A 25,372-nucleotide genomic window follows, 5' to 3' on the forward strand; every position below is an offset into this window, starting at 1 on the left:
TCAAGCACATAGAAAGTGATCTTTAAGAAATAAAATGCTAATCTTAATATTATGTGTCACATGTCTTAAAAAAAAAAAAGAATGCTAAAGAATGAGACTTTTGTCATTTTTTGGCCAAATATCTGACTCGAGTGTTTTTGGGAGTGGGATCTTAAAGTGACAGGCGTAAAAATATAGCATTACATACATAAAGTGACAAAGTATTGCAGTGTTTTAAATAATGAGAGGTTAGTGTGTGTTTTTTTTTCTTTCAAATACTAAAGCATGAAGACACTGTATACAAACACACTATAGTTCTGTGATGGGGATGAGTCTGTGGCTTTTATTGATTGAGATGAAGCAGGTCATTTGAGAGAAAGAATTGTAAAGAATTAAATAACTAAAAATGAAGTACAGACACATATATATATATTCATGTATAACACAAAAGCCCATTGCTAAATAAAACAAATAATGCAGCATGTATAGCAGTTTATCCTTGTCACTTATTAACATTCGTCTTTTATTCTACATTATAACATTTTCATAACAAAATGTAATGTTTAATGAACAGATACTTTCTGCTCTCGTTTTAAACAGCTGGCAAACAGCTACATTTTTACGGGGGGAGTTTGTTATAAACAGTATTTTAGATTAAACAATTGGATGTTACAGAACATTGTAGTCTGGTGTTGCAAGCGTTGTTGACCCCTCCTGTAAACTTGCATATCTATGCTGTATGAACTTAAAAAAAAAGAAGAAAAAAAAGAAAAAAAACAGTAGTAAAAATGTTTGCTCTTATGTCACAAATGCGGCCATCTCATGACTAAAAAAAACTACAAGCTGACGTAAACGGCGGCGCTTTACGACATTTGACAAAAACATTAACGACAGTGTCATGGCGACGTACGGGGTCAGTTTTGAGAGTTCGAACTGCATCGATGAAAGGAAGGAAAAGAAACGGCAGGCACGACAAGAGGCGCTTGAAAAGGTATGAACTGTGAGCCTCGGAAACACCAACCCTATATATTAATATAGTTGTATTTAATTGCGGTCAGTAATGGCTTAACCATACCCATCATTTTCGAATGAGAGCTAACAAGCTAATCAGGCTAACAGCCATCGCTGCGTTAACGTTTGGTTAGGTTGCGTTTAGTTAGTTAGCTGGGTGTTTTTAAGGATTTGCCACTGTCTCACTATGTCTGAAAACTTGTATCTTTATTCATTTGCTACCCTTTCACTCTGTCTCGGAAAGCTAACAGTAGCCGTGTGTCTTTACACTGGGCTGATAGCCTATATCCTGAGCCTGGACCAGCGGATACTGCCAGGAAATTACGAGAACAAACACTGTATGAGACTGATAGCAAACCTGCACGTGTTCTCTAAATTTGTTTCATGTCATGTTCACTGTTATTCACCTTTCCCAGTTCCAGGGGTTTGGCTGGCATCGCTGTTGTAATCACACATGTACACAGGTTTGCAAACGAGCGTTATCTTTATGCTGCTCAGCTTAGTTTACACAGGCTAACACTGAGCATCTGATGCTTCGTGTAGGTGAACATAAAAGGTTGTAAACACCTTATCTGCTCAATTCACCTGTGCCCGAACTGTCCAAAGTAATGAGCGTCTTTGATCTGGTAAATTAAATCAAATCAAATTTATTAATAGAGCACATTTCATGTACAAACAGTTCAAAGTGCTTTACATAAAATAAAAGCATTGCAGCATTGAGTGGAAGAAGCATTAAAATACAAAAAAGAATATAAAGAGGAACAAATAAAATAATTTAAATGAATTTAAAAACAAGCAACAGTCCAGATAAGTTAAAAGATACCGTGCAGATTTCATGCATAGACACATGAGAAAAGAAATGTTTTTAACCTGGATTTAAAAATGTCTACATTTGGTGAAAGTTTAATCTCCACTGGCAGTTTGTTCCACTTGTTTGCAGCATAACAGCTAAATGCTGCTTCTCCATGTTTAGTCTGGACTCTGGACTGGACCAGCTGACCTGAGTCCTTGGATCTAAGAGCTCTGCTAGGTTTATATTCTCTGAACATATCACAGATGTATTTAAGAGAAGGTTGGAGAGGAAGTGGCTCATTATGCCTAAAGAGCTTGTTTTTGTCACCTCGTTTTCAAATATGTAAACGTCAAGCTGAAAGTCATTACCTGGTCAAACACTGACTATCTTCGCTGCATTATTATTATTATTATTTTTTATTATTATTATTATTATGCATTATTATTCGTGGTTCCTGTCATAAATAGAGTGATTTCTCTGTTTATAGACTATTGTTGGTGTACCCTTAATATGAGGTGTTTTTGTTGTTTTGAATAATCCCTTTTATTTCCTTTACAGGCCAAACGGCAACATGAGAAGGAAGAGAAGAGGAAGGAGCTGAAGAGGCAGAGAGGGGAGGACACTTGGATTTTACCTGAGGTCGACCAGAGGCTGCAGCAGATGGAGGAAGTAAGATTAACATCTTCACAGCTTAGAGTGCAGTTAGACAGTGACATGACATGGAGTCACTGCTCATCTGTTTCAGTGCAATACACGGTTAGGTTAAAGCTATGCCATCTCACATGTGCTATTTACCAGTTTTCCCGAAAAAAGTTGGGGAAACTCTATGAAAGGTTCACAAGATAACCGAATGCAATCCTTTCCAAATCATTTGAAACTCTGCATTTAATTGTTAATGGTAAAAAATACAACGAATGCTGCGTTTGAACTAAAAGATATTCATGAATTTATACCTGCTCTTTTTGAGTTTGACCACGGCATCATGTTTACCTCTATGTTGCATCACCCTTTTCTTTAACAACGCTCTCAGTGTTTTGGATTGGAGTAGGTCTGTTGCGGTGGTTTTAAAAAGGAGAATCTTGTTTTTTGATGGGCCTTCATTGTGCATATAGTTGATATGTGGAAAGGGGCCAATGTTGCCAGTGTGCTTTATGTGACTGTGATCCAAAGGTTCTACACTCTATCTGCCAGTTTATTGTATGTTAAATCAATTAACCGAAAGAGAAAGACCAAATCATAACAGTGGTCAAACAACAAAGATATTTTCTGATGTCTATGAATGTGTACCTATGATTGTACTGCATGCACATCAACAAGAAACAAGGACTGATTTAATGAAAATTCACAAAATGTGAACGTCCAACAGGAGGGATCGATAAAGAGCAAGAAGAAGAAAGAGAAAAAGTCCAAAAAGAAAAAAGAGAAGAAGGTCAAGAAGGAGCAGAGGACAGCAGAAGCACGCGATGGCTCAAGTGACCGTTCAGAGGTAGATGATTTTCAACTGTGTGATTCCTTTTAACCCATTTAGGCCTAAAACGTCTGGAAAAGAATGCCTGTAAAACCTATGGGCAATTTCAGAAAGACCCCCTAAAACCTGAAGTTTTTCTGGAAATTCAGCAATTGTGTCAACGCCTACTAAATGATTGATTTCTCAGCCTCTGTAGCAGATAGAAACAAAATTCAAAAAGTCTTTGAGAGCTTACACCTGTGGCTTTCTTTGGAAATTGAGTTTATTTACATACACCTTCACGAAAATAGAAAATGTAAAAAGTAAAGTGCAGGAACAGCACTATTTTCAATAAAAAAACAGTAATAAAATAAAATTGTATTTTATATTTAAATTATTTATTTATCTATTTATCTATTTATTTTATCGCCAGTAATCTCTTCGTACTGGCAGCACAAGGAGTCCCATGCCCATAAACATTCCAATAAACGTTTTCATCTCCGGCACAGTTCCGTGTGACCACCTTGCCATCTTTGCTCGAGCTGGAGTCTGAAGTACCTGGTCACTGTATCTATTCGTCTCAGAAACGAGATGCGCCCAAAGCTCCTCAGTAAAAATATGATTAAATGCCTGCAACGGTGTGGCATCTGCAGGTAAATCGACTTTCACCCCTGGTGTGCGGTTGAAATCTCTCCGTCGATTACGGTGGTAATTCTCAGTCTTCCACTCACATTCAAACCCTTCAAAATCATCATCGTCGTTATCGTCATCTTCAAACATATGTGCTAGCCATAAATTTCGATCAATTGGGTCAGCGCGTTCATCAGCATCATCAAAGCCAAGAAACTCCTCACAATCGCTACCGTCTGAAATGTCTTCCCACTGAAAGTCCTCCATGATTGTTCAATGTAACTTAACTTCAAAACAATGACACGAGGAACATGACGACACTCTCACGTGTCTATTATAATGCACTTCATTGGCGCAGAGGTCAATAATTGGTGCAAAACAACCTTATACATGAAAAAAGACGTGTGCGCTTTCCCGGCCTTAAAGGTAGAATAACGCAACAGAGCCCCCGGCTTTAAAGGTAGAAATGCGGCAATGCTTTCCCGGCCTCAATGGGTTAAACAAGGTCTCAGAGCAACACCAGAACAATGTTGATAACTCCTACTTCACTGGATAAAAGGTTAAGCGATTCGTATTCTACTAAACTTAATGGTGATTTATGTTGGAGTAAAAGCTGTTTTTTGGAAGTTTGTAGTCAACCATTTTCACCGAGATGTAAAGTTACATTTAAGACTCATAATGAAGGTGCGGTGAAACACATTTCCTATTATACAGAGATGCTCCTTCGAGCTCGATTAGAGGGCAAACTAGTCTTTTCTGGGCTCTCGAAGAAATCCAATCTCTTTCAAAAGGCAATTCTGAACTGAAGCGTCCTCAAGAAGCAAGAAAAAAAAAATGGCTTTCTATTCAAGCTTCCGGATTACCGTGGCCTGGATGACCGAGAATGTACACTAACATAAACAGGGACATTAATTTTAATCCATGAAGAATATAAACCACATGTGCATTTCATTAAGTGGAAATGTTAATATTCACTGAAAAAAAACAACAACAACATATTTATGGCTCTTTCTGATATGATATTCATCATCATTCTTTCCCTTCTCCATTATTTCCGTGTGTGTGTGTCAGGACTCAGGGGAGGAGTGGGTTGAGGCTCAGCCTCAGACACAACCTGCTAAAGCGTGGCAAGTTACAGAGGAATCCCAGACTTCAAAGAGCAGCCTCAGCCCGGCCCAGAATATCCAGGTGACTTTAGCACCGTGTCCCACGGCCACTGCATGCTTATAGTTTAAAAGCAAGGTCCTGTAATTCATACCAAAAATCTTCTGCTGACACAACAATGGCAGGTTTTCTGGAATGACTTCAAAAGTCCTCTCTGGATGTAAATTTGACAAAATATTCACCTCCTTTTCCCACAGATATTTAAGTGAAGGATGTGTACAGGTCCCTCTGGGTAGAGATGGCACATCACTGTTTCTTTTCCTTTAGAACCACACAGTCTGTCATGGCACCATTGCTCCATTTCTAATAAGTTGTACATTTTAGTTCAGTTTGCCTGATGATCTCTAGTCAGTGCATCCCTCTTTTTCCTCAAGTGTCTGTTCGTGTCCCGCAGAGAGACGAATGGATGACTTTTGACTTCCTGGCTATGAAAACCACCTCCATTGCGGAGAAACGGGCTGAGAAAGAACGGCAGAAAGAGGAAGAGAGAACCAAGGCTCTGGCCATTGAACAGGTGTGTTTATTTGCTGTTGTTCTAGTTTCACTGTCTGGTTGGGAAGTGTGTTTATACAGTGGTTTCTGTATGAGACTACAGGGTGTTTTTGTATGAACTGTTAGCAGTTGTCCCAGTTTATTCTAATGTATGATTATTTTTTTTTTCAGGCTGGTTTGCACAAACTGGAGCTAAACCCATACTGGAAAGATGGAGGAACTGGTTTGCCCCCAGTGGAGACTGCAGTGACAAAAAAAGGTATTATCAGCATAGGTCAGCACAGTAAAGGCATCTCCGATAGTAAGAAAGAGGGCCAGTTTCAAGCCATGTAAACTTTGCTTTCTTAGCACCTCAGAATAAAGTTTCTCTACAGATTTATTTTTCATGTTATGGTTCACTTTTGATTGATTTCCAAAAGTGTATTGTAGAAAAGATGAAGCCTTAAGTTTCTCCAGCGATAATTTCCTCCATAGGCTGGTAATCAGGGCAGCTGCATTACTGTGTACATCTTTCCCTAAATGTTGGCTTACTTTTTACGTTGATGAAGAGAGAAATTACAGCCAAAAGGGGTGTGCGTGTCCTGTTCCCCATCAGTCACACACACTGTTCACACCGTGTTTACACTCTTCCTTCGGCCCATTTTCCTTGTCTCTGATTCCTGTTTGTTCCTTCTCTTCTGGCTTTACTTGTCAGTAGGGATGCACCGATACCACTTTTTTTCAAACCGATACGATACCGATACTTGGATCTGAGTACTTGCCGATACCGAGTACCGATGCCGATACTTCTACCACAAAAAAATGTAATGAATTGGAAGACAGGTTTTGGTCTCACTGGCCCAGTGGTTCCCAAACTTTTTGTGCCCAAGGCACACCAAAGGACAAGTAAAAATCTCAAGGCACACCTATTGTGCAAAATAGCCCTTATAACACGTGTTATCACTCATATCATGTAAAATATCTGTAAATGAGCATTATTATTTACTAATGCCAAATACAGTGTGACAAGACAACTATTACTCATGAAATATTTATTAACGAAATATTAAAAAAATTAATTTGAAACTTTATCAAATTAGGCTTCATCAAAGCAGCAACAGTCATTTAAACCAGACAAGTCACAAAATTAAAAGTGAGGCAAAGGAAACTCAGCAGAAATTCAGCACAGAGAACTGTCAATGCAAGGAAGCTGCATTGTCCATGGTCCTAAACTACAATTTATCAATGCAACATTTCAGCAATCAGTGAAACGTGCTATTGTAAATATTTTGCCTACTTACAAATTAGTGAGTCGGGGCGCGCAGGTTTCTTTAATCCTCGGTGGTACTGAGCAGAGGGCCACTCGCAAGTCCTGTTCAACAGAGAGCCGTGCCCTCCTGTTGTTCTTCATGTTTAACCAGAGCAGAGAACGCCAACTCACACAGGCAGGTAGTGGGGAAAAGAAGAAGGTGCTCAATCGCGTGGTGGGAGATGATTGGGTAGTCCGATGCAGAAGAATTAGCTAACTAGCAGTTAAGTTAGCATTAGCTAACTTCTCCCGACAGGACGCACTCGGGCTGAGGATTGCTGACACCCCGGTCCAACTGAAGCCATAAGACGGTAACTTTCATGATACTGTCAGCTGACAGTTTTTTTTTCCTCTCTTCTTTCGGTGGTGGGTTGTCGGCAGTCTCTGCACTGGTGGTTGGTGGTTTGCTCCGCACAAGAAAGCGCTCTTTCTCTGTTTTCATGTTGTCCTTCAGCCTTTGATGTGTCACAGTCTCATAATTCCCACCTGCGCAACTGCGTTTACAGCGAAATATGGGTTCTCTGAGGATTTATTTATTTATTTTTTTTAATAATTTTTTAGGGAATAGAGTTTTCCTCTGTATTATGAAATGAGTACATACAAAGTACTAATATAGTAAATAAGATAAAAATATTTTTGTGTAATTGTATATTGCACACCAGGACTTGGACACCCTCTGATCGCGGTCTTCATGGTATCGGTTCATGGTATCGGTTAACTTTAACGAGTACGAGTACGTTAGAGCAGTATCGGCCGATACCCGATACCAGTATCGGTGCATCCCTACGGGATCTTCCTCTCTTCTTCTCTGTTGCTCGCTTTAGACTTTTTTCCTCCCTTTTTATTGTAAGACCTTCTGGCTTTTAAGTTAACCATAAACTTGACCAATCAAATGGTTGTTATTCTAATCATTCCCTTGTTAGTCACTTTTGCGTAGCTCTTGGGTGTTTTACACAATTTTCCTCAGCTCCCTCGGCTGTCAAATCCTTTTACTCTTTATTTTAAAATAATCAGTAGATAAAACATACTGAAGGTCCATTTGAATATTTTGCCGTGTATTATGTGGAGAATATTGTTCTACTCCTTCGTGACTGTTTCTATTTATCTACCGTATGTATCGTGTGGATTTGTCAAATACTGGTGCATTAGTTGCTAAGCTGTGATATTTCCTCTTTTTCTTACATTTCTGCCTCTGTTTTGCCTGGACATTGATCTGTGATTCACACTTGCTAATGTTTTTAATAGATCTGTAAAGACAATCCGTCTATGAACCGACATATTTCTGAGGCCCTACAGCTGATATATTGGCTTAGCAAACAGTGATTCCTCATGCCCACATTTGCGTTTTTGGTCAAAATAGCGTCTGCTTTCAAAAAAAGATTTGTTTGATTGTGTCAGGCGGCCGCAGTTATTAGTTTGAGATATTCGCCGATAAACTGTTTGTGTGTTTAAAATTGCATTTTCAAAGTAAAAGTCAGAGGGAACTTTAATTTAGTTGCATTTGTCAGAAAAGTTAAACCTGAGGAGTGAGAGGGAAAATAGAGCAAGGAGCTTTTTTGGAGCTTTTGGATTTGGGATTCAGGTAAATAAGATGAGAATGAGCTGCTCTGGGCTGTCAGAGCAATGCAGGTATGTGTGCATGTGTGTCTTATCTCTACACAGGAGGTGCAGTCCCCTCTAGGCAGAGGCACGGCCTCTCTGTTGTAAGCTTTTTCCTGACAGCACAGCAAATAACACAAGCTGAGGCAAACATTACACACAAACACCTTTTTGTGTGTGTGTGTGTGTGTGTGTGTGCAAACTGCACCAGATGCAAATGTTGTTCCTCGAATCTTGTGTTGTAATTGTGGAGTGGTAGAAGGTGATTGTAACATTGGATGACCTTGGTTTTGTTGAGAAAAGCTTGAATTGCAATAAGAGTGCAGTTATTGACAAGCCAGTTCTTTAGTTAATGACAGTAGAATAGATTTCTTTTGTTAGTTTTTTTTTTTTTTTAATAACAGTGGCGTTGATGATATTTCGAAGTCAAATGGAAGAAGCGATAGTTACAGCAATATCAAGAAAGTTTTCATTTTTGTCGTCTTTTCCCCCCACACAAGCTGTCACTCATACTCTGCTTGCTCAAATTTTCATGGCCCTCTGTCATCACCGCCAGGTTAAAGCAAAGTGTTTGGGTGAAAAATGCTGCTTAAAGTGCCTTGCATCAGAAAGCTTGTTCATAAACAGCCCTGTCTTTTCTTTCCAGCTACTTTGTCTACCTGCAGTATAGATAAAAGGCAGCAGGTGATTGTTCATTGCCCTGCTCTCAGGGTCAAAGAAATAAATTGCTCGGTGTTGACCGTGACCACAGAGACAGTTGGCTGTTTGTTTTTTTTCCCAGTACATTTGTTATGTTTTATCACTCTGGGAAGTTGTATCAACTCTGATCCCATGGATTTACAAACTAAATTTATCTGACCTTGTTTTTGCTTCCTCTTGCTCTGCTCTCCTCTAGTTATTCCCTGAATCCGCCATTCCTCTTACTTATTCACCAGCATTTGATCGGGCTTTTTTTCATTTGACTTTTCAGCCTCTCACCAAAAGCAACATTCACTTATCATCTCTCCCAATTCATCTAAAGTAATTTCATTTTTCAAGATTATTTTCAATGACTTTATCTCCGCTGTCATGCTTAACGTCTTCTCTCATTTCTGTGTCACTCTTTTGATAATATTTGTAAAACAATTTCCGTTTTAATCCGTTTTGAATTGGAACTTGCTGATGTTTGCTGTGTGCTCACTACTCAAGACGCATGCAATTAACCTCACTTGAACTAGATTGAGTTTATAAAAAACATCTAGTGATTTAAAACTTCTGCGTGAGAGACAAGAAGATATCCCATATTCGCTGCTGGTGAAATGGCATAAGCGCGCTTACGTGCACGTTTCTTTTGTAAATGGATTTTCTCTTGGTTCAGCAGGCCCAGTCGTGAATGATGGCGGTCTGAGCTGGCTGAGGAAGAGCTATCAGAGGATGAAGGAGCAGGCAGAGAGGGAGCAGCGAAGCCTCAATGATGTGGTGGCTGAGAGATATGGGGTGAGAACTGATGGGAGACTGGATGCCCACACACATTCACATGCACGCGTTGTCGGGCACATACTGTACAGTACTTGGAAGGAAGAAAAAAAAATGAAAACACTTCACAGATGCAGCCATTGCATAATGTTAAAATTTAGGCTAAAAGATAATGATTTGAACTATCTTTACTTACTTGGGCAGGTAGAGGGATGAAGAAGATTTATAGACTTATACACCACATACTAGGAGGAATTAGTGACTGGATGCCTTGTTCTATTATTAATCTGTCTCTTTGCTGAGTGACAACAAACACACTCAGCACCTAATGTCCTTTGTTCAGTCACTTTCAGCAGTGTCAGCATTTTGTGCATGTTGGTGACAGTACAGAGACTGTCGCTGTCAGAATATTATGTCATACGATTTCTATTTTTGATCCAGTCCTCAGACGCGTGCTATCAGTTCGATTCATCTTTTTAAGTCATGCTTTCATGCAGTCTTTTATTTATTTATTTATTTTTTATTAAATGTTCTGTGTTTCTTCTTTAAAGTCGGTGGAGGACTTCCAAAAGCGACTTGCTGATGCTGAGAAAGCTGTGTATGGTGAGAGGAGAGAAGACAGATACGGCTCAGCGAGAGACGGGTGGAGGAAGCGAGAACAAGAGGCCAGGGAGAGATGGAGGAGAAGAGAGGAAGACGGGGAAAGCCGAGATCGGTGGAGAAAAAGTGAGAGGGATTTGTCACCTCGAGACAGAGAGAGATACCATGGTGAAAGAGGAGAAGACGGGGAGAGAAATCGAGCAAGAGAGGAGGAGAGGGGACGAGACGGAGACGGGACTAGAGAAAGAGAAAGAAACAAGAATAGAGAAGAAGACAGGGATGGAGGAAGAGACAGAGGCCGAGACAGAGATAATGAGAGAGACAGGGATAAGGACAGGGCGAGAGGAAGGGATAGGTATAGGGATGAAGATGGGGGAAACGATAGATCCAATCCACCATCATCATCATCGTCCTCCGGCCAGCGTTGGAATCCAGGTTCTGTCCCTTTTGGGTCCCTAAAAGGCCGTTTCCTCAAACCCTCAGAGGACAATGACAGCGCTGAAGGTGGGTTTTACACTTTTCCTTAAATGTCTAAAGTATCATCTTAGAGCGCACTGGCTTCATTAAGTCAGTCTCGGTGGGAAATCGGAATGGAAAAAAGTATTTCATCAGATTTTAAAAGGCGAGTCTTGAAATATGAGATAAATTTGCTTTACGCCTCGGTTTCTGCGCAGCAACTCCACGTCCACCTGTGCGACCATCCGCAGGGTTCATTAAACCCAGCTCTGATGATGAGGACTCTGGTCCAAAGGGCAGCGGCGTCCTGGCCTGGAAGAAAAGCAGCGCTGCTGCCCATGAACCTGACAGCTTTGAAGAGCCGCCGCAGGAAAACAAGAAAGAAGCAGAGAAAGCCGTAACTGCCCCTCAGGCCTCTGTGTCAACGAGGTCAGAGACTCTGCACGTTGTTGTCTCTGTGATTAAATATCAGATTTGTGTTTAGATGTACACTGCAAACTAATTAACTTGAGAAGACTAGAAACATTGGTGAAACGGCAACCTTTTTTCTTCTTTTTTTTATAAAAAAAAAAAAGGGTTTTAGAAAGAATTGGTATACATCCTGACACATGCTGCTGACTTGGCATGTTACAGCTTATTGATTTCTATTTGGGTCGAAACACAACTCGCTCTGTCTCGTGTCTTCTTAATATCTTCACGTAAGAATTTTTACCAGAGACTTTCTTCTCGTAATCACTTCTGTAAAAGTCAGTTGTGTCTTCAGGCATTTCCTTGGCGTGTCATTCCTCGATGTCCTTGGCTGCTTTTTATAACATTGGTCTTGATTTTTGGAAAAAATCTCCCCGAACTCTGTTGAGCCCAGAAATGTTGTCGACTGAGATGTTTCAGCTCGTTGGAAATGACGTCGACGAATAAGAAAAGCTGTAAGGCGCCATGTCGGTGATGCTAATGATGAACAAAATATTATTCTCTCTTTTTAATCATTTATTTTACTTGCAGGAATGAGTGGAGGAGACTTTGTAGGCAATCACATCAATATCAGTCAATATTATCTCAAACAATCTTCAAAAAGTGGATACACATTGCCTGTGGAGGCCTCCACTTCACCAAACAGAATATTGGAATACTGTCATTTGGCAAATGAACCCACATCTGTCCTTTTTGAAGTTTTTTTTTCTTTCTTTCTTTTTTTTCTTTTTTTAAACTAAAAGAAGCTCCATTTCTCTTATTTTCCTCTTCCCTATTTCCACACCGTATAATTAGTCCACTCAGTTGCCTGAAACTGAGTGTAAGGGGTTGACATTTCTGTCTGATATGAAGCAAATTTCTCTCTTTATTTCATGTTAATTTAGTCCCCTTTTATCTCGGCTGTTATGCGGATAACTAAAAAAAAAAAACTTAAAAAAAAGAGCATTAAACTGTGGCAGAATTTAGTGGAACACAATCTGTTCAAACGGAGTTGCATCATTATCTCCCAGAAGCTTATTATTTTTGCCTTCCATGTGGAAATGGAAATAAATTAAATCTAACATTTTAAAGAAAATAAGTAAAGCTAACATAAAGACAGCAATGTTTCATTACAAGTTTCCATGTTTTCGTACTTTACTGCCAGTAGGCCAGATGTCAGCACATCACTGCTTTCGAAAGCCTCCCGTGTTTTGCTTCATTAGGCTAAGTTGTTTGGGTAAACTGGCAGTCAGAACCCCTGCAGCATGAAATGAGCCTACAGTGCGGTAGCAGAAGGAAATGATGCTATGATGAGAGGTGTAATAGCCTTGAACGACGCTTCCCAGGCTGCAGTTCCGATCTTCCCAGGCGAGGCTATAACGATCACTGGGAGGGCACAAAGACTCAGATGAATCCCGGCAGATAAACACAGTGAGAGGGCTTGGAAGCAAACAACTAAATGGTTAAGTTAAAAACTTCAGAAACGAGTTCTCCTTTATAGGACGGACGACTGCTGTTTGGGTTGAAACAATCGAGTTACTGAAACTGGTTTCTCAGAGATGGAGATCTGGAAGAAAGCCAGAGGAAAAGAGTAGAAAGATGCACCGAGCAAAAGACACAAGGTGTCATTAATCTATTTATTTGTTTTTCCTTCTTTTGGTGGGGGTTTGTCGAGGTTGCCAATTTGATTACAATTTCTAAAATCCCATCTCTCCTTTTTCTCTCCTCTCCTCTTGTTCTTTTTTTTCCTTTGTTGTTCCCCTCAAACACGCACTTTCTTATGTTTGCCTAGGACTGAGAGCGAAAGTGAGGAAGAGGATGAGGAGGAAGCAGAGGAGATCATTCCTTTGCTGTCGGAGGACGAGATGAACAAACTCGGGTCTAAGCTGATAAAGGCCGAGATCATGGGCAATGCTGTGAGTGCGCCGATCGCTTACAGTTGCTTTACTTCACACACTTTGCGTGTTTTTTAACGGCACTTTAAAGGGATCCATTGAGTTATGGCATTCTTTGATCGGTACGCTCGACTCCTCTTGTCTTAGAGGATGTTTCAGCACCGTCTGTTACAACATAAACACACATACCTCCTCACTGCTTTAGCCTTAAGCTTTAGCAACGGGGTATCCAGCATCTCCCTACATGGTAAAGCAATCAAAGTAATAGTTCCAAACCTCTTTATGTGCATGTCGTCGTGCTCCTGTGAGGCCTGAAGTGCATTTAACAGTCATGCACTTGGCTTTTATGCCTCGTGCTTAAAGATATAGATATATCTGCCAAGGGGCTTAAGTAGCGGTAGCCTTTCCTGGTGTAGCTGTTTGTCAGAAAACACAAGGGGAAAAATTCTTCTTAGCTTGAATTGGGAGTAATGCAATTTCTTTAAAGTATCTATATAAAATGTGTATATTATTCTAGTGTCGGATGCTCATATCTGCAGTCCTCTGTGTAGACTCTACTCTCTTCGCTTTGCAGCATACAACAACATTGAGCACACCCCTGTCGTTTTTGCATTACCCAACGCACTCTACACACCAGCTTTCACTGAAATGTCGACTGTGCAAGCTTAAGCAGTTTTGTGCGTTTCAGATACATTTGTGCATGTATGTGTGTGCGTGTTGTTCAGGCCATGGTTGAGAAGCTGAAATCTCAGCTGGCAGCAGCTCACAAAGCCAAGGAGAACCACGCCGCCAGAAGGAAGCAACACGAAACGACAAAATCAGACCAGGTTAGTAGATGCCGTTTCTTAGCCTCGGTTACCTCGTCATCCCCTTTTTTTTTAGAGGGATTCTCCTTTGTAAATGTGTACTTTGTTTCAGGGCTGTTGTATTAGTATTTTCATCCATTTGTTTTAACTTTTTTTTTTTTCTTTTTTTCCAATAGATGGGAAACCCTCCCAAGATGGAGGGCAAACAAAAGATAACCCTGAATTTCAAAAAGCAACTAAATTTTACAAAACCTGACCGCGTAAAAGAAAATGCAATTGCATTCAAAATTTTATTTATTTATTTATTTATTTTTTACAGAAAAGTTAGGGACTTGCAGCGCTTGCTTGGGAAAAGACAGAAAAAAGCAATTGAAAGACTGAAGGATTTTCTTTTTCGATATTATAGGAAAATTCGAGCGATAACATCAGTAAACGCCAAAAACAGGAAAAGACATCAACCTGCTGCAGAAGACATTGCTTCTGTTCAGTCACGAGCAAGATCTGTAGTCCATACCTGTTCTGTAAAGTGTGGTTGTGCTTTCCCTTCTGTGGCTGTGTTCCGTAAAATGTGGCCACTTTTTGCTCTTCAGGGCCACCACGACCCAGGATACGGGACTTCTTTCCTCCGATTTATTTGGATCTTTTTCTGTTCTGTTCTAAATATGAGCTTTTCCTGAGAGCTTTTGTTCCCTGTGCTGAAAACCACACGGTGCTGTATTATCCGGACTTACCAGTTACAGCCAACGCATGCACACGAACCTGCCGAAATGTTATTTGCTCACATGTACAAGCAAATAAAGCCCCAGATACGTGTGTGTAGAGAAACTCTGAAAACAGACGTAAACATATGCACTCAGAATAATGGATAGATATAGAAGTCGGCACATAGCCCTTAACATGACACACACACACACACACACACACACACAGATTTATCCTCTGGCTGCTGCTTTTCCCTCTCCGTCTAAAATGCTAATCCAAACACTTAAGGCTATATCTTTTCCAAAACTCACAGATGCAGAGACATAAGCACACACATATCAGGTTACTACAGCAGCCATCACTCTCACCGTGTAGTTAAGAAAAGAACCTCACGCGCACACACACGGAAAGCTTTTCTGCAGATGTAACTAAACTCTCTGCTGCTGTCTGACTGATTTTGATGGGGATCTGAAGTCTTTCTGCTGGTCAGCCCTTACCACTTGTTGTCTGTGAGGAAACTGTTCCGCTTCAGTCGAATGTCTTTGGGTGTGTTATCAACGCTCTCCTACTGGGGGGTCGGGCAGGTTTGCGTTTCTGTGTGATTCTTGTAAGAGAACGCAGGAGGCCACCTTCTGTGGCCCGACCTCTCAGCGCTCCCACATAAACGCATTGAAAGCAGTCTATTTTTTTTATTATTGTTTGACGTGCAAATCCTGATTTGCGAGTTCAGCTCGATATGTCCTCAGAAGGAAACACGAAAAGACCAAGATGAACTCTTACTGCTTCAGGGAAAATGTAATAATTCTTGCATTTTAGCGTATTTACCAGCTGAGAGAGCTACTTAAGGACTCTGATCATGAAGTACTGTTGACTTGCAATAATTCGAGATCCCACCGGTTTGTCTTGAAATGGAAAACTGTTTGCTCGACTGCACTGTTCAGTGTTTGGCTTCTCGTGTCTATGTTTGCCCGTACTGAGCGTGGAGCCTCGAAAAGGCCAATCTCTGTCGACTGGAAATAAGAAAATATTCTCTTTTCCAACTTCATTTTATCATCTACTACTCCCACTTTGCTCTTGTTTTTTGTCCGTCCATCTCTTCTTGTCAGGTTGAACTTCAGTGTTTTGTAGGTTGTGTAATCACGAGTGCGGCTGTTTTCCCTGCTGAATATAAATAATGGGATTTACGCCTCCCATCCAAGTTAAAAAATGTTTGAATGATGACCACATTTTAGTGAGATAAAAAGTCTTGTCTCTGGATTGTCTACATTAATCAAGCATAGATCATACTCGTATCTTCAAAATAAGCAGACTTTTAGATCTTTGAATAACACGGACCTGTGATATGATGCTAAATTTGCTCCAAAGGAGAAGTTTGATCAAGATAGGAGCTTTTGGACAGGAGGCTACACCTGCCTATATATATTTTTTATCGTCTTAAGTGTCATCTACTCTCGCAGTTTTATAATTTACAATTGCCTTCTAATGGTTTTCAGATGAGTCTTAAATCAAAAATAACAAACGGGTCATGAAATCTGAAATCCATCCACTTCAGAACAACTTTTTCTCACACATACACATTCAAACTCGGCTGCTTTCTTCATCCAGACCATCGCTGATCCCAGAAAGTTGCCAAATCTGTCTTTTCAATCCTTTCTTTTTAGCGATTAATGAGGAGATGACTAAAACAGGCAAATGAGAACTAACTGTTTGGTACAGAATGCATGTTTTTACTTGGTGTTAATTAAAATGGAGGTCTTTTGTGTCCCGCTACTCTAAAACCTAAATACATAAACGGGCTCAATGGTGTGCTTGTTTGATTTGGTTTTCCAGGTCCCGGGCCGCTCCAGAGAAGACCAGGAACTTCTGCTGTTCAGAACAGATGAGTCGGGTCGAGCTTGGCCTGTCAAGGGCCCCTCTGGACCTCAGGAGCCGCACGGAGGACGACGGAAGAAGAAACCGGTAAAAAAAAAGAAAGGGATGAGGGGGGTGGTAGATGAGTGAGAAAAGAGCAGCTGGCAGGAAACGGCTGAACTTGTGTTGCAGCAAACTTAGCTGCGGGAACACTTCGGCATTCAACCAGACTGGGAACCCAAAGCGGTGTCAAACACGAAGCTCCAGTAAAGTTTCTGTCCTGCTGTTTGTTTGTCGTTTGGAATTCATCAAACTAAGCATGAGCGCAGGGAAGGCACCTGCCTTTGAGTTGAAATGTGTGTAAAGTAAACAGAGCAATTCAGTCCATTCTCTGTTTATAGTTATTATAGATTTATGATGTGGCCATGTCTTCAATCTGTTTTCTGTCTGAGTTCATCTTTGTAGCTTTCCCCAACCTATTCCCCCCTCTTTTCTTTTTCTGACTTACTTTCCAGAGTATGATTTCATATGCGATTGGAATCAATTTTTACGTTGTTTTTGTTACTTTTGCACATTGCACCTAATTTCCAGAGAATTGTTCTGCTCACTACCCTGCGTTTCCGGGCCTCTTCTTTCAGATTGAGACCCATGTCGATGGGGAGCGTGTCCGCTACTTCCAGGATGATGACAATGTTGGTCTGAAGGAGATGGTGAGGAGGGAGAAGATGAGCTCAGCACAGGATCAGAACGCCCTCTACTCTCGTATGGCTGCCAAGGTGAGAGAAATCTATCATCTATTCATAGATTCATACCCTAGAAAGAAAAAAAAAAAAACAATTTTTTTTTTTTTTTTTGTATTTGTATTTTCTCAATAAATGAAGACTGCTGAAGTGCAGCTGCAACCCATGCAGTCATTACTGTAGCAGAGGGTAGCACATTTTCAACAGAGAGAGATCGCAGAGTTGTGAAAAATGGCCAGGCTGTGATTGGTCAGGGACCGGCGTGTAATCTTTCATGTCGGCAAGAATTTGACTCCCCTGACGCCATGAATCTTGCCAAGAAAATGATTGTCTCATCTGAACCCAGCACCTAAGTTGCAGCATGTAACGTAACCGTAATCTGTTGTCACAAATGAATATTTATAATGTAGTGTTTATTGGTGTAGATCTATGAGAGAATCACCGGGTGCTTATTACCTTGAAATTAGCAACATATACATGTCCAAAAACACTTAAGGTCTTCTGTGTTTTGCAGCCACTGCAGTTTTTCGTGCACGTTTGGAAGGAGCGAGTGTGGTTGGATGTTTTTAGTTGGTCACAGTCTGCAACTTGTGTTACTAGATTTCACTACCTCTTACACGAGACCTGTTTCTAAATTTGAATATAACTTCTGAAAAGCTGATAACTGCTATTCTTAGTTTGAGAAGGTTTACGATGGCCAATTCCCCTTTTCTTTTGGCTTTGGAAAAATAAGAAAATTACGTACCTGTGGGTCGCAGATGGCAGATTAGTTCAGCTGTAACCGCTACAAACCAGAGTTCTGCACACAAATCATTAATGGCGCTCTACCGACATGATCATTCATATATGGCAGATTAATAATTCATCGCCACCACGGGGATATCGGTAGTGGTGGAAGAAGATGGCAGTTCTGCTCAGGTGCTTTATGGTTGTGTGTTTATATGAGAGTTACCTCAACTAACTCCAGATAGACATTTAGGATTTGTCATGATCCATTTCTCTCCGCTGCTGCTTGTGCATTTACTCATCTCGCTGTGTGACTCTGTGTCATCCACTGTCTGCTTTAAATAGACATCCAGCAGCAGATGGGTAGTGGCAGGTTGTGGTGTCTGTCAGTCTATCAGCAGTTTTACAGGCTGCACTTCTCCTTCAGCCAAGACACGTTCTCTTTTTCTTTTTTTCCCCCATTTTGTTGACTTTTTCCTCCTTGTAGGTAGGAATATGACAACAAATGGTGTGAAAATCCTCCTGACAAGCGTGTGTGTGTGTTTGTGTGAGAGAGAGGGAAAGAAAAAAAGGAATCCTTGTTAAATGGAGGGACAGAGGAGTTGCCATGGCAGTAAAAGACATACCTAATTTCTGTCCATGTTTTTCCTTTCCCTGACTTTGTCTGCCCTCACTCACCCGTGCCACAGTGGTTCACCCTCTCTTATATATTCACTGCACATGCATGCGTATGAAAATACACACACACACGCGCTCTGCACTTACAAAGAGTGACACTAAAAATATATCTACGGTTACCATGGCAGGGCTTCTATAAATATCATTGCTAATCACAGCTATAGATTGATGATCTTGGAGAAAGAAATATGTGTTTACTCTCTGCATCACAGTGCACTCTACTCTTTAGCCTGTCCTCCCAGTCTCTGTCACGCCTTCTATAATTATCTGTCTGTCCATTTTTTCCATGTTTAATTCACCTTCAGTCTCAAACTTCACCCCTCTACCTCCTTGACCCCTTTATCAGTTGCTTTTGATCAATGATTTTTAAGCTTCAAAAGTGCCCAAAAGGTGCTCAATTTGTAAATGTGGATGTCTCTGAAATTCAGATGATATTGGCTCCAGGTCGTCCATCTGTCTGTGTGCCTTCTCAGCCTGGTCCAGACAAAGATTTCTTTTCGACTGTTGATCAGCTGCAGACCAGTTTGGTTTGAAACCTCCATCAGATTGACTTGTAGAGGATTGTGATACTTATTGAACACGTTTGAGGTCTGAGTATCTATGTTCATTTATCATTTGTTTTGATTTTTATCAATTCATCTGGATCAGCAATATGAGTGACACACATGCATGGTTTGGGATCGTAGTGTCGTTCTGCTGTGCTATTTAAAAAAAGATGGCTTGACATTAGACTTGCACTAACGGTGTCGATGTTAGTTCACTCTTAAAGGTTAGAACTTGATTAATATGCTTTGTTTATTTAGTCTTCTTTCACTAGTCTTCCTTGTCATTAACCCCCCCATGTTTTATTTTCCTCCCACATCTCCTTCTATCTATTTTTATGCCTCTGTGCTCGGCAGCTGTGACCAGAGGCTTTATGCTCTCGGTCTGTCCCTCTGTCTGTCTGTTACACTCTCATGAACTCAAAACCTCAGGAATGTCTTGAAGGGATTTCTTCAAGTTTGGCACAAATGTTCACTCAGGCTCAAATGTGAACTCATTAGGTCATTTCGACCTCACAAAACACATTTTTTTGGGCAAACTTCAAGAATGCACTAACAGTCGGTGGAAGTTCTTCACAAATCTCTAATGATAAAGTAAGAATGCAGTCGTTTTTTTTTGTTTGTTTTTTGTTTCTGACCTAAAGTGTTATCGATGAACTTCATTTCACATCATAATGTTGTTACAAAGGGGCACGACTCTTTCACATTTGAATCTGAATCACCATATTTAAAGCACAATCCACTGTTTAGGCCGGGGGGGGTGGGGTGGGGTCATTGTAGGCTAGGGGGAAACTTCTGCCGTCCAGTTGCCACGGGAAGGATGTACTGGTCTTAAATAATGTTTTGGTGTATGCTGCGTGTCAGAACAACATGCACATGGATTTCAAGACCTATGGTTTTAAGGGCAGAATGTTGCATTGTAACAATATGGTCAAAGTCATCGTCCGCACCTGTCACTGGTTTCCTTTGGACATTGGATTGAGTTTTGTCTTCTGCCTCTTCTTCTGTCACACCTTCCCGTGTTCTGTTTCCTGGTTCATCCTTAAACGATAGTGTTGTATACTCTCTCACCTCTCTACTCTTTGTTATTGACTCTGTTATTCTGTCTATCTCATTGTCAGATAGATTCTATCTCATTCTGTCTATCTCCCCCCCTTGTATGTGTGCATTTTTCATCGCAAAAGTTAGCCTGATCGTTTGTAATGGTCTCTTGTCTGTGCAGTGTGAGGTGTGGTCCAAACAAAGCAGAGTCTGAAGGGGAAAAAACTATTGATAGAACAGAGGTTATTTGTTTTATCTTGGGTAACGGGGTTAAAAACCACTTTTCCACTACTTTTTCCAGTTTGTTGCTTTCAGCGTTCCCTCTGGTGGCCACAAACATTGACATTTGAAGTGATTTATAAATGTATTTGCATCCAACTTGTTGCTCATCTACTCGTTTTTTTTTTTTTTTTACTGTTTCCCTGAAGAGAAAAAATCTGTAAAAGTATCATTTTTCGTGTATTCACCTGCACCTGGTACATTGTGTTGCTTTTTTCCCTCCTTTTTTTTCCCCCTTAAACACCAACATTGTATCTGAGAGGCCGACCTCTTCCACTCTGCAGCTTATTGTCGAAATGAACAAGTCAAAATTTTGACTACACTAGGAATACATCCACTTGTCATTGGCTGAATCCTGCAGCGAAAACACTGAAACAATAAAAGTAAAGTGTTGTACGTTTATTACCACCACATATATAGACTGCAATCATGAGCGCGCGTGTGTGTGATGGCATGTGCATAGAATACAAAACAGTCTCATTTTGCTCAAATATGGCATGTGTAATTGCACAATTTTATGCAGTCCTTCATACACACACACACACACACACACACACACATTCATTCCCTCCCACGCCATCACTAAACTAATCCAATTTTCACTCTGTCACACACTCACTCCTACGCAGCGAGTCATGCACACACACTTCAGCCATTTCCCCCCCTCGCTCTCTTGCATACACTGATTCCAACCTGTTGCCTGGTTGCCATGGTGACTTGGACATAGAAACGCCATAGTGATAGTCTGCGTCCTGCTTCGACATGTTAACACTCTGAGAGCGCCTTACAAACAGGGCAGCCCCAAGAGTGTGCTGTGTCATTACTGTCGTGATATTTATTCACGTGCGTGTCCCCTGTCAGTTTTTTGAAGGGCAGTCTGTAGCTTTGTAAAAATGCTGTCTTTATTTTAAGACTTTATTTTCTAAGCTAATGTTTGCCTAAAATTAAGTGGGGAAAAAACCCCGTTTCCATCAATCATGTAAATCCAAAATGATCATTTACTTAAATACATCATGTCTGACCGCGAATTAAGAGTCTTCTATCACATTCTTAACACCTCTTTTTGACTGTTTCCATCTCTCCAGATGATGGGGAAAACGGACGGTGAGAACTACACGCTGGATGACATGTTTGTGTCGAGTGCAGCGCAGCGGGAGGGCGAGGGGAAGGAGGAGGAGAGGATGAGGAGCAGAGCTATTGGGGAGAGCAGGAGGCTGGCTGCCTCCATGGACAAATGCCAGCGCTGTTTCAGCAGCCAAGAGCTCCAGAAGCATCTTATCGTGGCCATAGGGAGCAAGGTAAGGGATTGTTAATGATGCCGTCTTTAAAGAGAACCAAGGACATTTCTGAGTGTGCAGTAAAGTTTTTTTTATTTCTAAAGCTGTGATGCAAACCATGCCTCTCAATAAAAAGGGGTTTCTGGGTCTCTCTCTTTTTTTTAACTAATTATTTTTTATTAATTCATCTTTTGCTTTGTTTGGACCATAAAATGTGAAACGATAAATAAATATTTTGTTTTGTCATACAAAGACAAAAAGTCCAGAACCCAAATATATTCTGTTTTTCAAGAAGAAAAAGGTGACATTTGTCGCCTTTAAATGGCCAACTGTAACATTTTCTTCTTTAAAGTTTTATGAAATGATCAGCTCATAATCAGAGTTGGGCTGGAAACTTGCTTGCTGTTTCGCCTCGCGTTCCCATAAGCAGTAGCAGCCATCTCTGTTCTCGGTGCGACTGCTCCTACTTGCCTGTGCAGTACGCTTGTTACCGGAGGATGGTGTGTTAGGCCCATAAACCGAGCACGACGCAACAACGGCGAGAATGTCCTTCCTCGTTCTGCCAATGAGAGAAATTGACGAAAAACATTGAGAATCAAAACAAGCCTTACGCACCCCCTACTGGTCGCCCACATATTGCTGCTTGCGAAAGTGTAACGTTAATTTCTGAGGACGCACACAACCGACATACCAAAAGCACAGTGCGGGTGATAAGCAATAGTACGCGTAGTTAACAAGTATATTTCCAGCCTTAGTGCCAGTTAGTTTTTGATATGTCTCTCAAATAGATGAACGATTCATTGGAGTATTTCCGTGTTTACAATCCTATCTCCAGGTATATCTGAGTCTGCCTGCGGGAGTGTCCATGGCTGACGGCCACTGTCACATTTGCCCTCTTCAGCATCACTGCTCCGCCACTGGATTGGATGAGGACGTCTGGTCAGAAATGCAGGTTAGCCACTCGGAGCTGCACATCCTGTCAGTCCATGCCACATTGGCAGCTTTTTCCTGAATGCGGTTTCATTCCAGTGCTCGATGTTGAAATTCAAGCTCACTTGTATTTCTGTCCTCAGCTGTTTCGACGTACTTTGGTGCGAATGTTTGAGTCCCAGGACCTGGATTGCGTGTTCATGGAAACGCACATGAATCTACGCAGGAGACAACACATGGTCCTAGAGTGTATACCACTTCCCAGAGAGCTGGGTGACATGGCACCCATATACTTTAAGGTTGGTGTTTGCTGTGGTTCATCGTTCAGGTTGAGACCATTTTGTCTAAATTACTCTCGAAAGGCTCATTGTTTTTGACAGGTTTGAGTTTAAAACACAAGATCGAGTGGAGAAAATGTTGTTTTTGTGTGCTTCCAGAAAGCTATCATGGAGTGTGATGAGGAGTGGGCCATGAACAAAAAGATTGTTGACCTTTCGAAGAAAATCATCCGACAAGCTGTATGTCCTTTCCTCTGATATCCTGTCCTCTTTCTGGCCTACTTTAATTTTCTGTTCTCGTATGACCAGTTTTTTGCTAACTGTGCTTTGCTTTTACCTTTTACCCCCCACCAGGTTCCTCGAGGTCTGCCGTACTTTGCTGTTGATTTTGGACTGCAGGGGGGGTTTGCTCACGTCATAGAAAACGAGCAGAAGTTTCCCCATTACTTTGGCAAGGTCAGTAATTGTTTAAAGACGATGAAACATCACGCTGCTTGATTTGGTTCTCCTGTAAAGTTTGTTGATGTCATTGCCCTTTAGGTCCAGGGGTTTACTGACACATGCTCCCGTGCAGCTGTCGCAGCTACATCTCACTTAGTCTAACTTTGAATTAGAGCAATATATAGGTTTGATTTCTTCTTTCAAATGCACACAGAACATAGAGCAACAAATGCAGCAGCAGCATATTTGTCCTTTTTTTTTTTTCTCTCTGTAGAAACAACATACAGTTGTGGAAGTTAATTTTACAGCAGAAGTTAAATGATTGACCCCTCATTCCTTTACAGGAAGTAGTTGGAGGCATGATGGACTTGGAGCCACGACGCTGGAGGAAGTTGATTCGAGAAAATTTCGATGATCAGAGGAAAAAAGTCCTGCAGTTTGCACAGTGGTGGAAACCGTATGATTGTACCAAGACTGAGAGCTGAGAACTGAACACACTCCCTCGGAGATTTAGCCTTGGCTTAAATAAGAGTGCGTTTCCAGCGCAAAAATGATGTTGTAGGCATTGTTTTACTTACATGTTTTGAATTCGATGTAAAGTTCTCTGGAAAGGTAATGATTGAAAACATGTTTTTGTACAGCAACAAGAATAAATGAAATGATTTTTATGTTTTTATTTGTTTTGTTCTGTTGAAAATAAAAGTTGATTTCAAATAAACATGCCAGACGGGTACGTCTTTACCAGCTAGATGACGGATTTCAGGGCTGAGATGTAAACTGAAGCTCCGGTCTGGTTGTCAAAGCCCCTATTTTTCCAACCTCTTTCTTAATACTGCCCTTCCCTGCTCCCAGCCCTGGAATTGAATTGTTTTACTACAGGACCTCGCGATCCTTCGCTACTGTCACATATTTCTTTGAAGGTATAGAGTCATTTCAGACACAGGCAAGAGTATAGCAACAATGCGTCACATCAACCATCACACTTTGTCTCATGAGCAATCTGGAACAATGCCCTGGCATGCGACCTCATCTTTTTCTTCTTCTTCTTCTTCAAGCAAGGCTATTTGCTCTTTGAGTAGTTCACTACTTCAGAGAGTCCCCTCAGGTTTCACCTCAGATACTGTTTGTTGCATGAATGCATCTGGCTCGTGCTCAATCAGAGTGAGTCCCAAAAGAAGAAGACTATGTGTGATGTGCTTTTTATTGCAGTTTTTGTACACACTTTGGAGTTTGATAACATGTATATATGCCTTGTGAAGTTATGTGAAAAAGAAACGTCTTCTCTGAATTCTAAGGTTTCATGTATTGGGACATATTAAATATTATATGGTCATTACCAAGTCTAAAATTTAGGTGAATCCAACCGCAGTTGAACAAGAACATGGCATATTATAATGTGTCATTGTTTAAGGAAAACGTAGCCAGAATACAGAAGCAGTGTGTGGAAAAATAAGTGCACTTTTACTGCTTCTGTTGGAATTAAGACGGGTCATCATCGGCATAAAAGCAGAAGTTTAGTCAGTTTGCTGACCTGCAGCATTTAGGTGTGTGTTACCACGATGCTAAAGAGGAAAGGCATCAGCAATGATCTTCAAGAAGCAATTGCTTTCGCCCATCAATGTTGGAAGGGTTATAAAGCCATTTCCAAACCATTTTGAGTACATCATTCTACAGTGAGAAAGATTATTTATAAGTAGGAAACTTTCGAGATGGTTTCCAGTCTTCCTAGATGAGGGCGTACCAGCAAGTTGATTTCAAGATCAGACTGTGGAATGCTCAGAAAAAATGACAAAAACCCAAAAGCTACATCTGAGACAAAGGGGTT

The 25,372-nt window shown here is 40.9% G+C and overlaps 1 protein-coding gene across 2 annotated transcripts; it reads left to right on the forward strand.

The window, feature by feature from the left end:
* Window positions 1–844: 844 nt before the first annotated feature.
* cwf19l2 (CWF19 like cell cycle control factor 2) lies at window positions 845–24,265 on the forward strand. Of its 2 annotated transcripts, none has more exons than XM_075473585.1 (19): window positions 845–970; window positions 2,342–2,452; window positions 3,150–3,269; window positions 4,932–5,048; window positions 5,419–5,538; window positions 5,688–5,775; window positions 9,761–9,879; window positions 10,410–10,962; window positions 11,133–11,343; window positions 13,154–13,277; window positions 13,982–14,083; window positions 16,595–16,723; window positions 17,254–17,391; window positions 21,707–21,919; window positions 22,734–22,850; window positions 22,972–23,127; window positions 23,266–23,346; window positions 23,461–23,562; window positions 23,892–24,265. In XM_075473585.1, exons 1-19 carry the CDS (start codon window positions 878–880, stop codon window positions 24,030–24,032), a joined length of 2,835 nt encoding a protein of 944 aa, XP_075329700.1. In that variant the 5' UTR covers window positions 845–877; the 3' UTR covers window positions 24,033–24,265. The 2 variants fall into 2 exon arrangements, with proteins under 2 accessions (XP_075329700.1, XP_075329701.1); XM_075473586.1 differs by having other exon boundaries at window positions 9,764–9,879.
* The last annotated feature ends 1,107 nt before the right edge of the window (window positions 24,266–25,372 follow it).

The sequence above is a fragment of the Odontesthes bonariensis genome, chromosome 9 (assembly GCF_027942865.1).
Source record: "Odontesthes bonariensis isolate fOdoBon6 chromosome 9, fOdoBon6.hap1, whole genome shotgun sequence".
NCBI lineage: Eukaryota > Metazoa > Chordata > Actinopteri > Atheriniformes > Atherinopsidae > Odontesthes > Odontesthes bonariensis.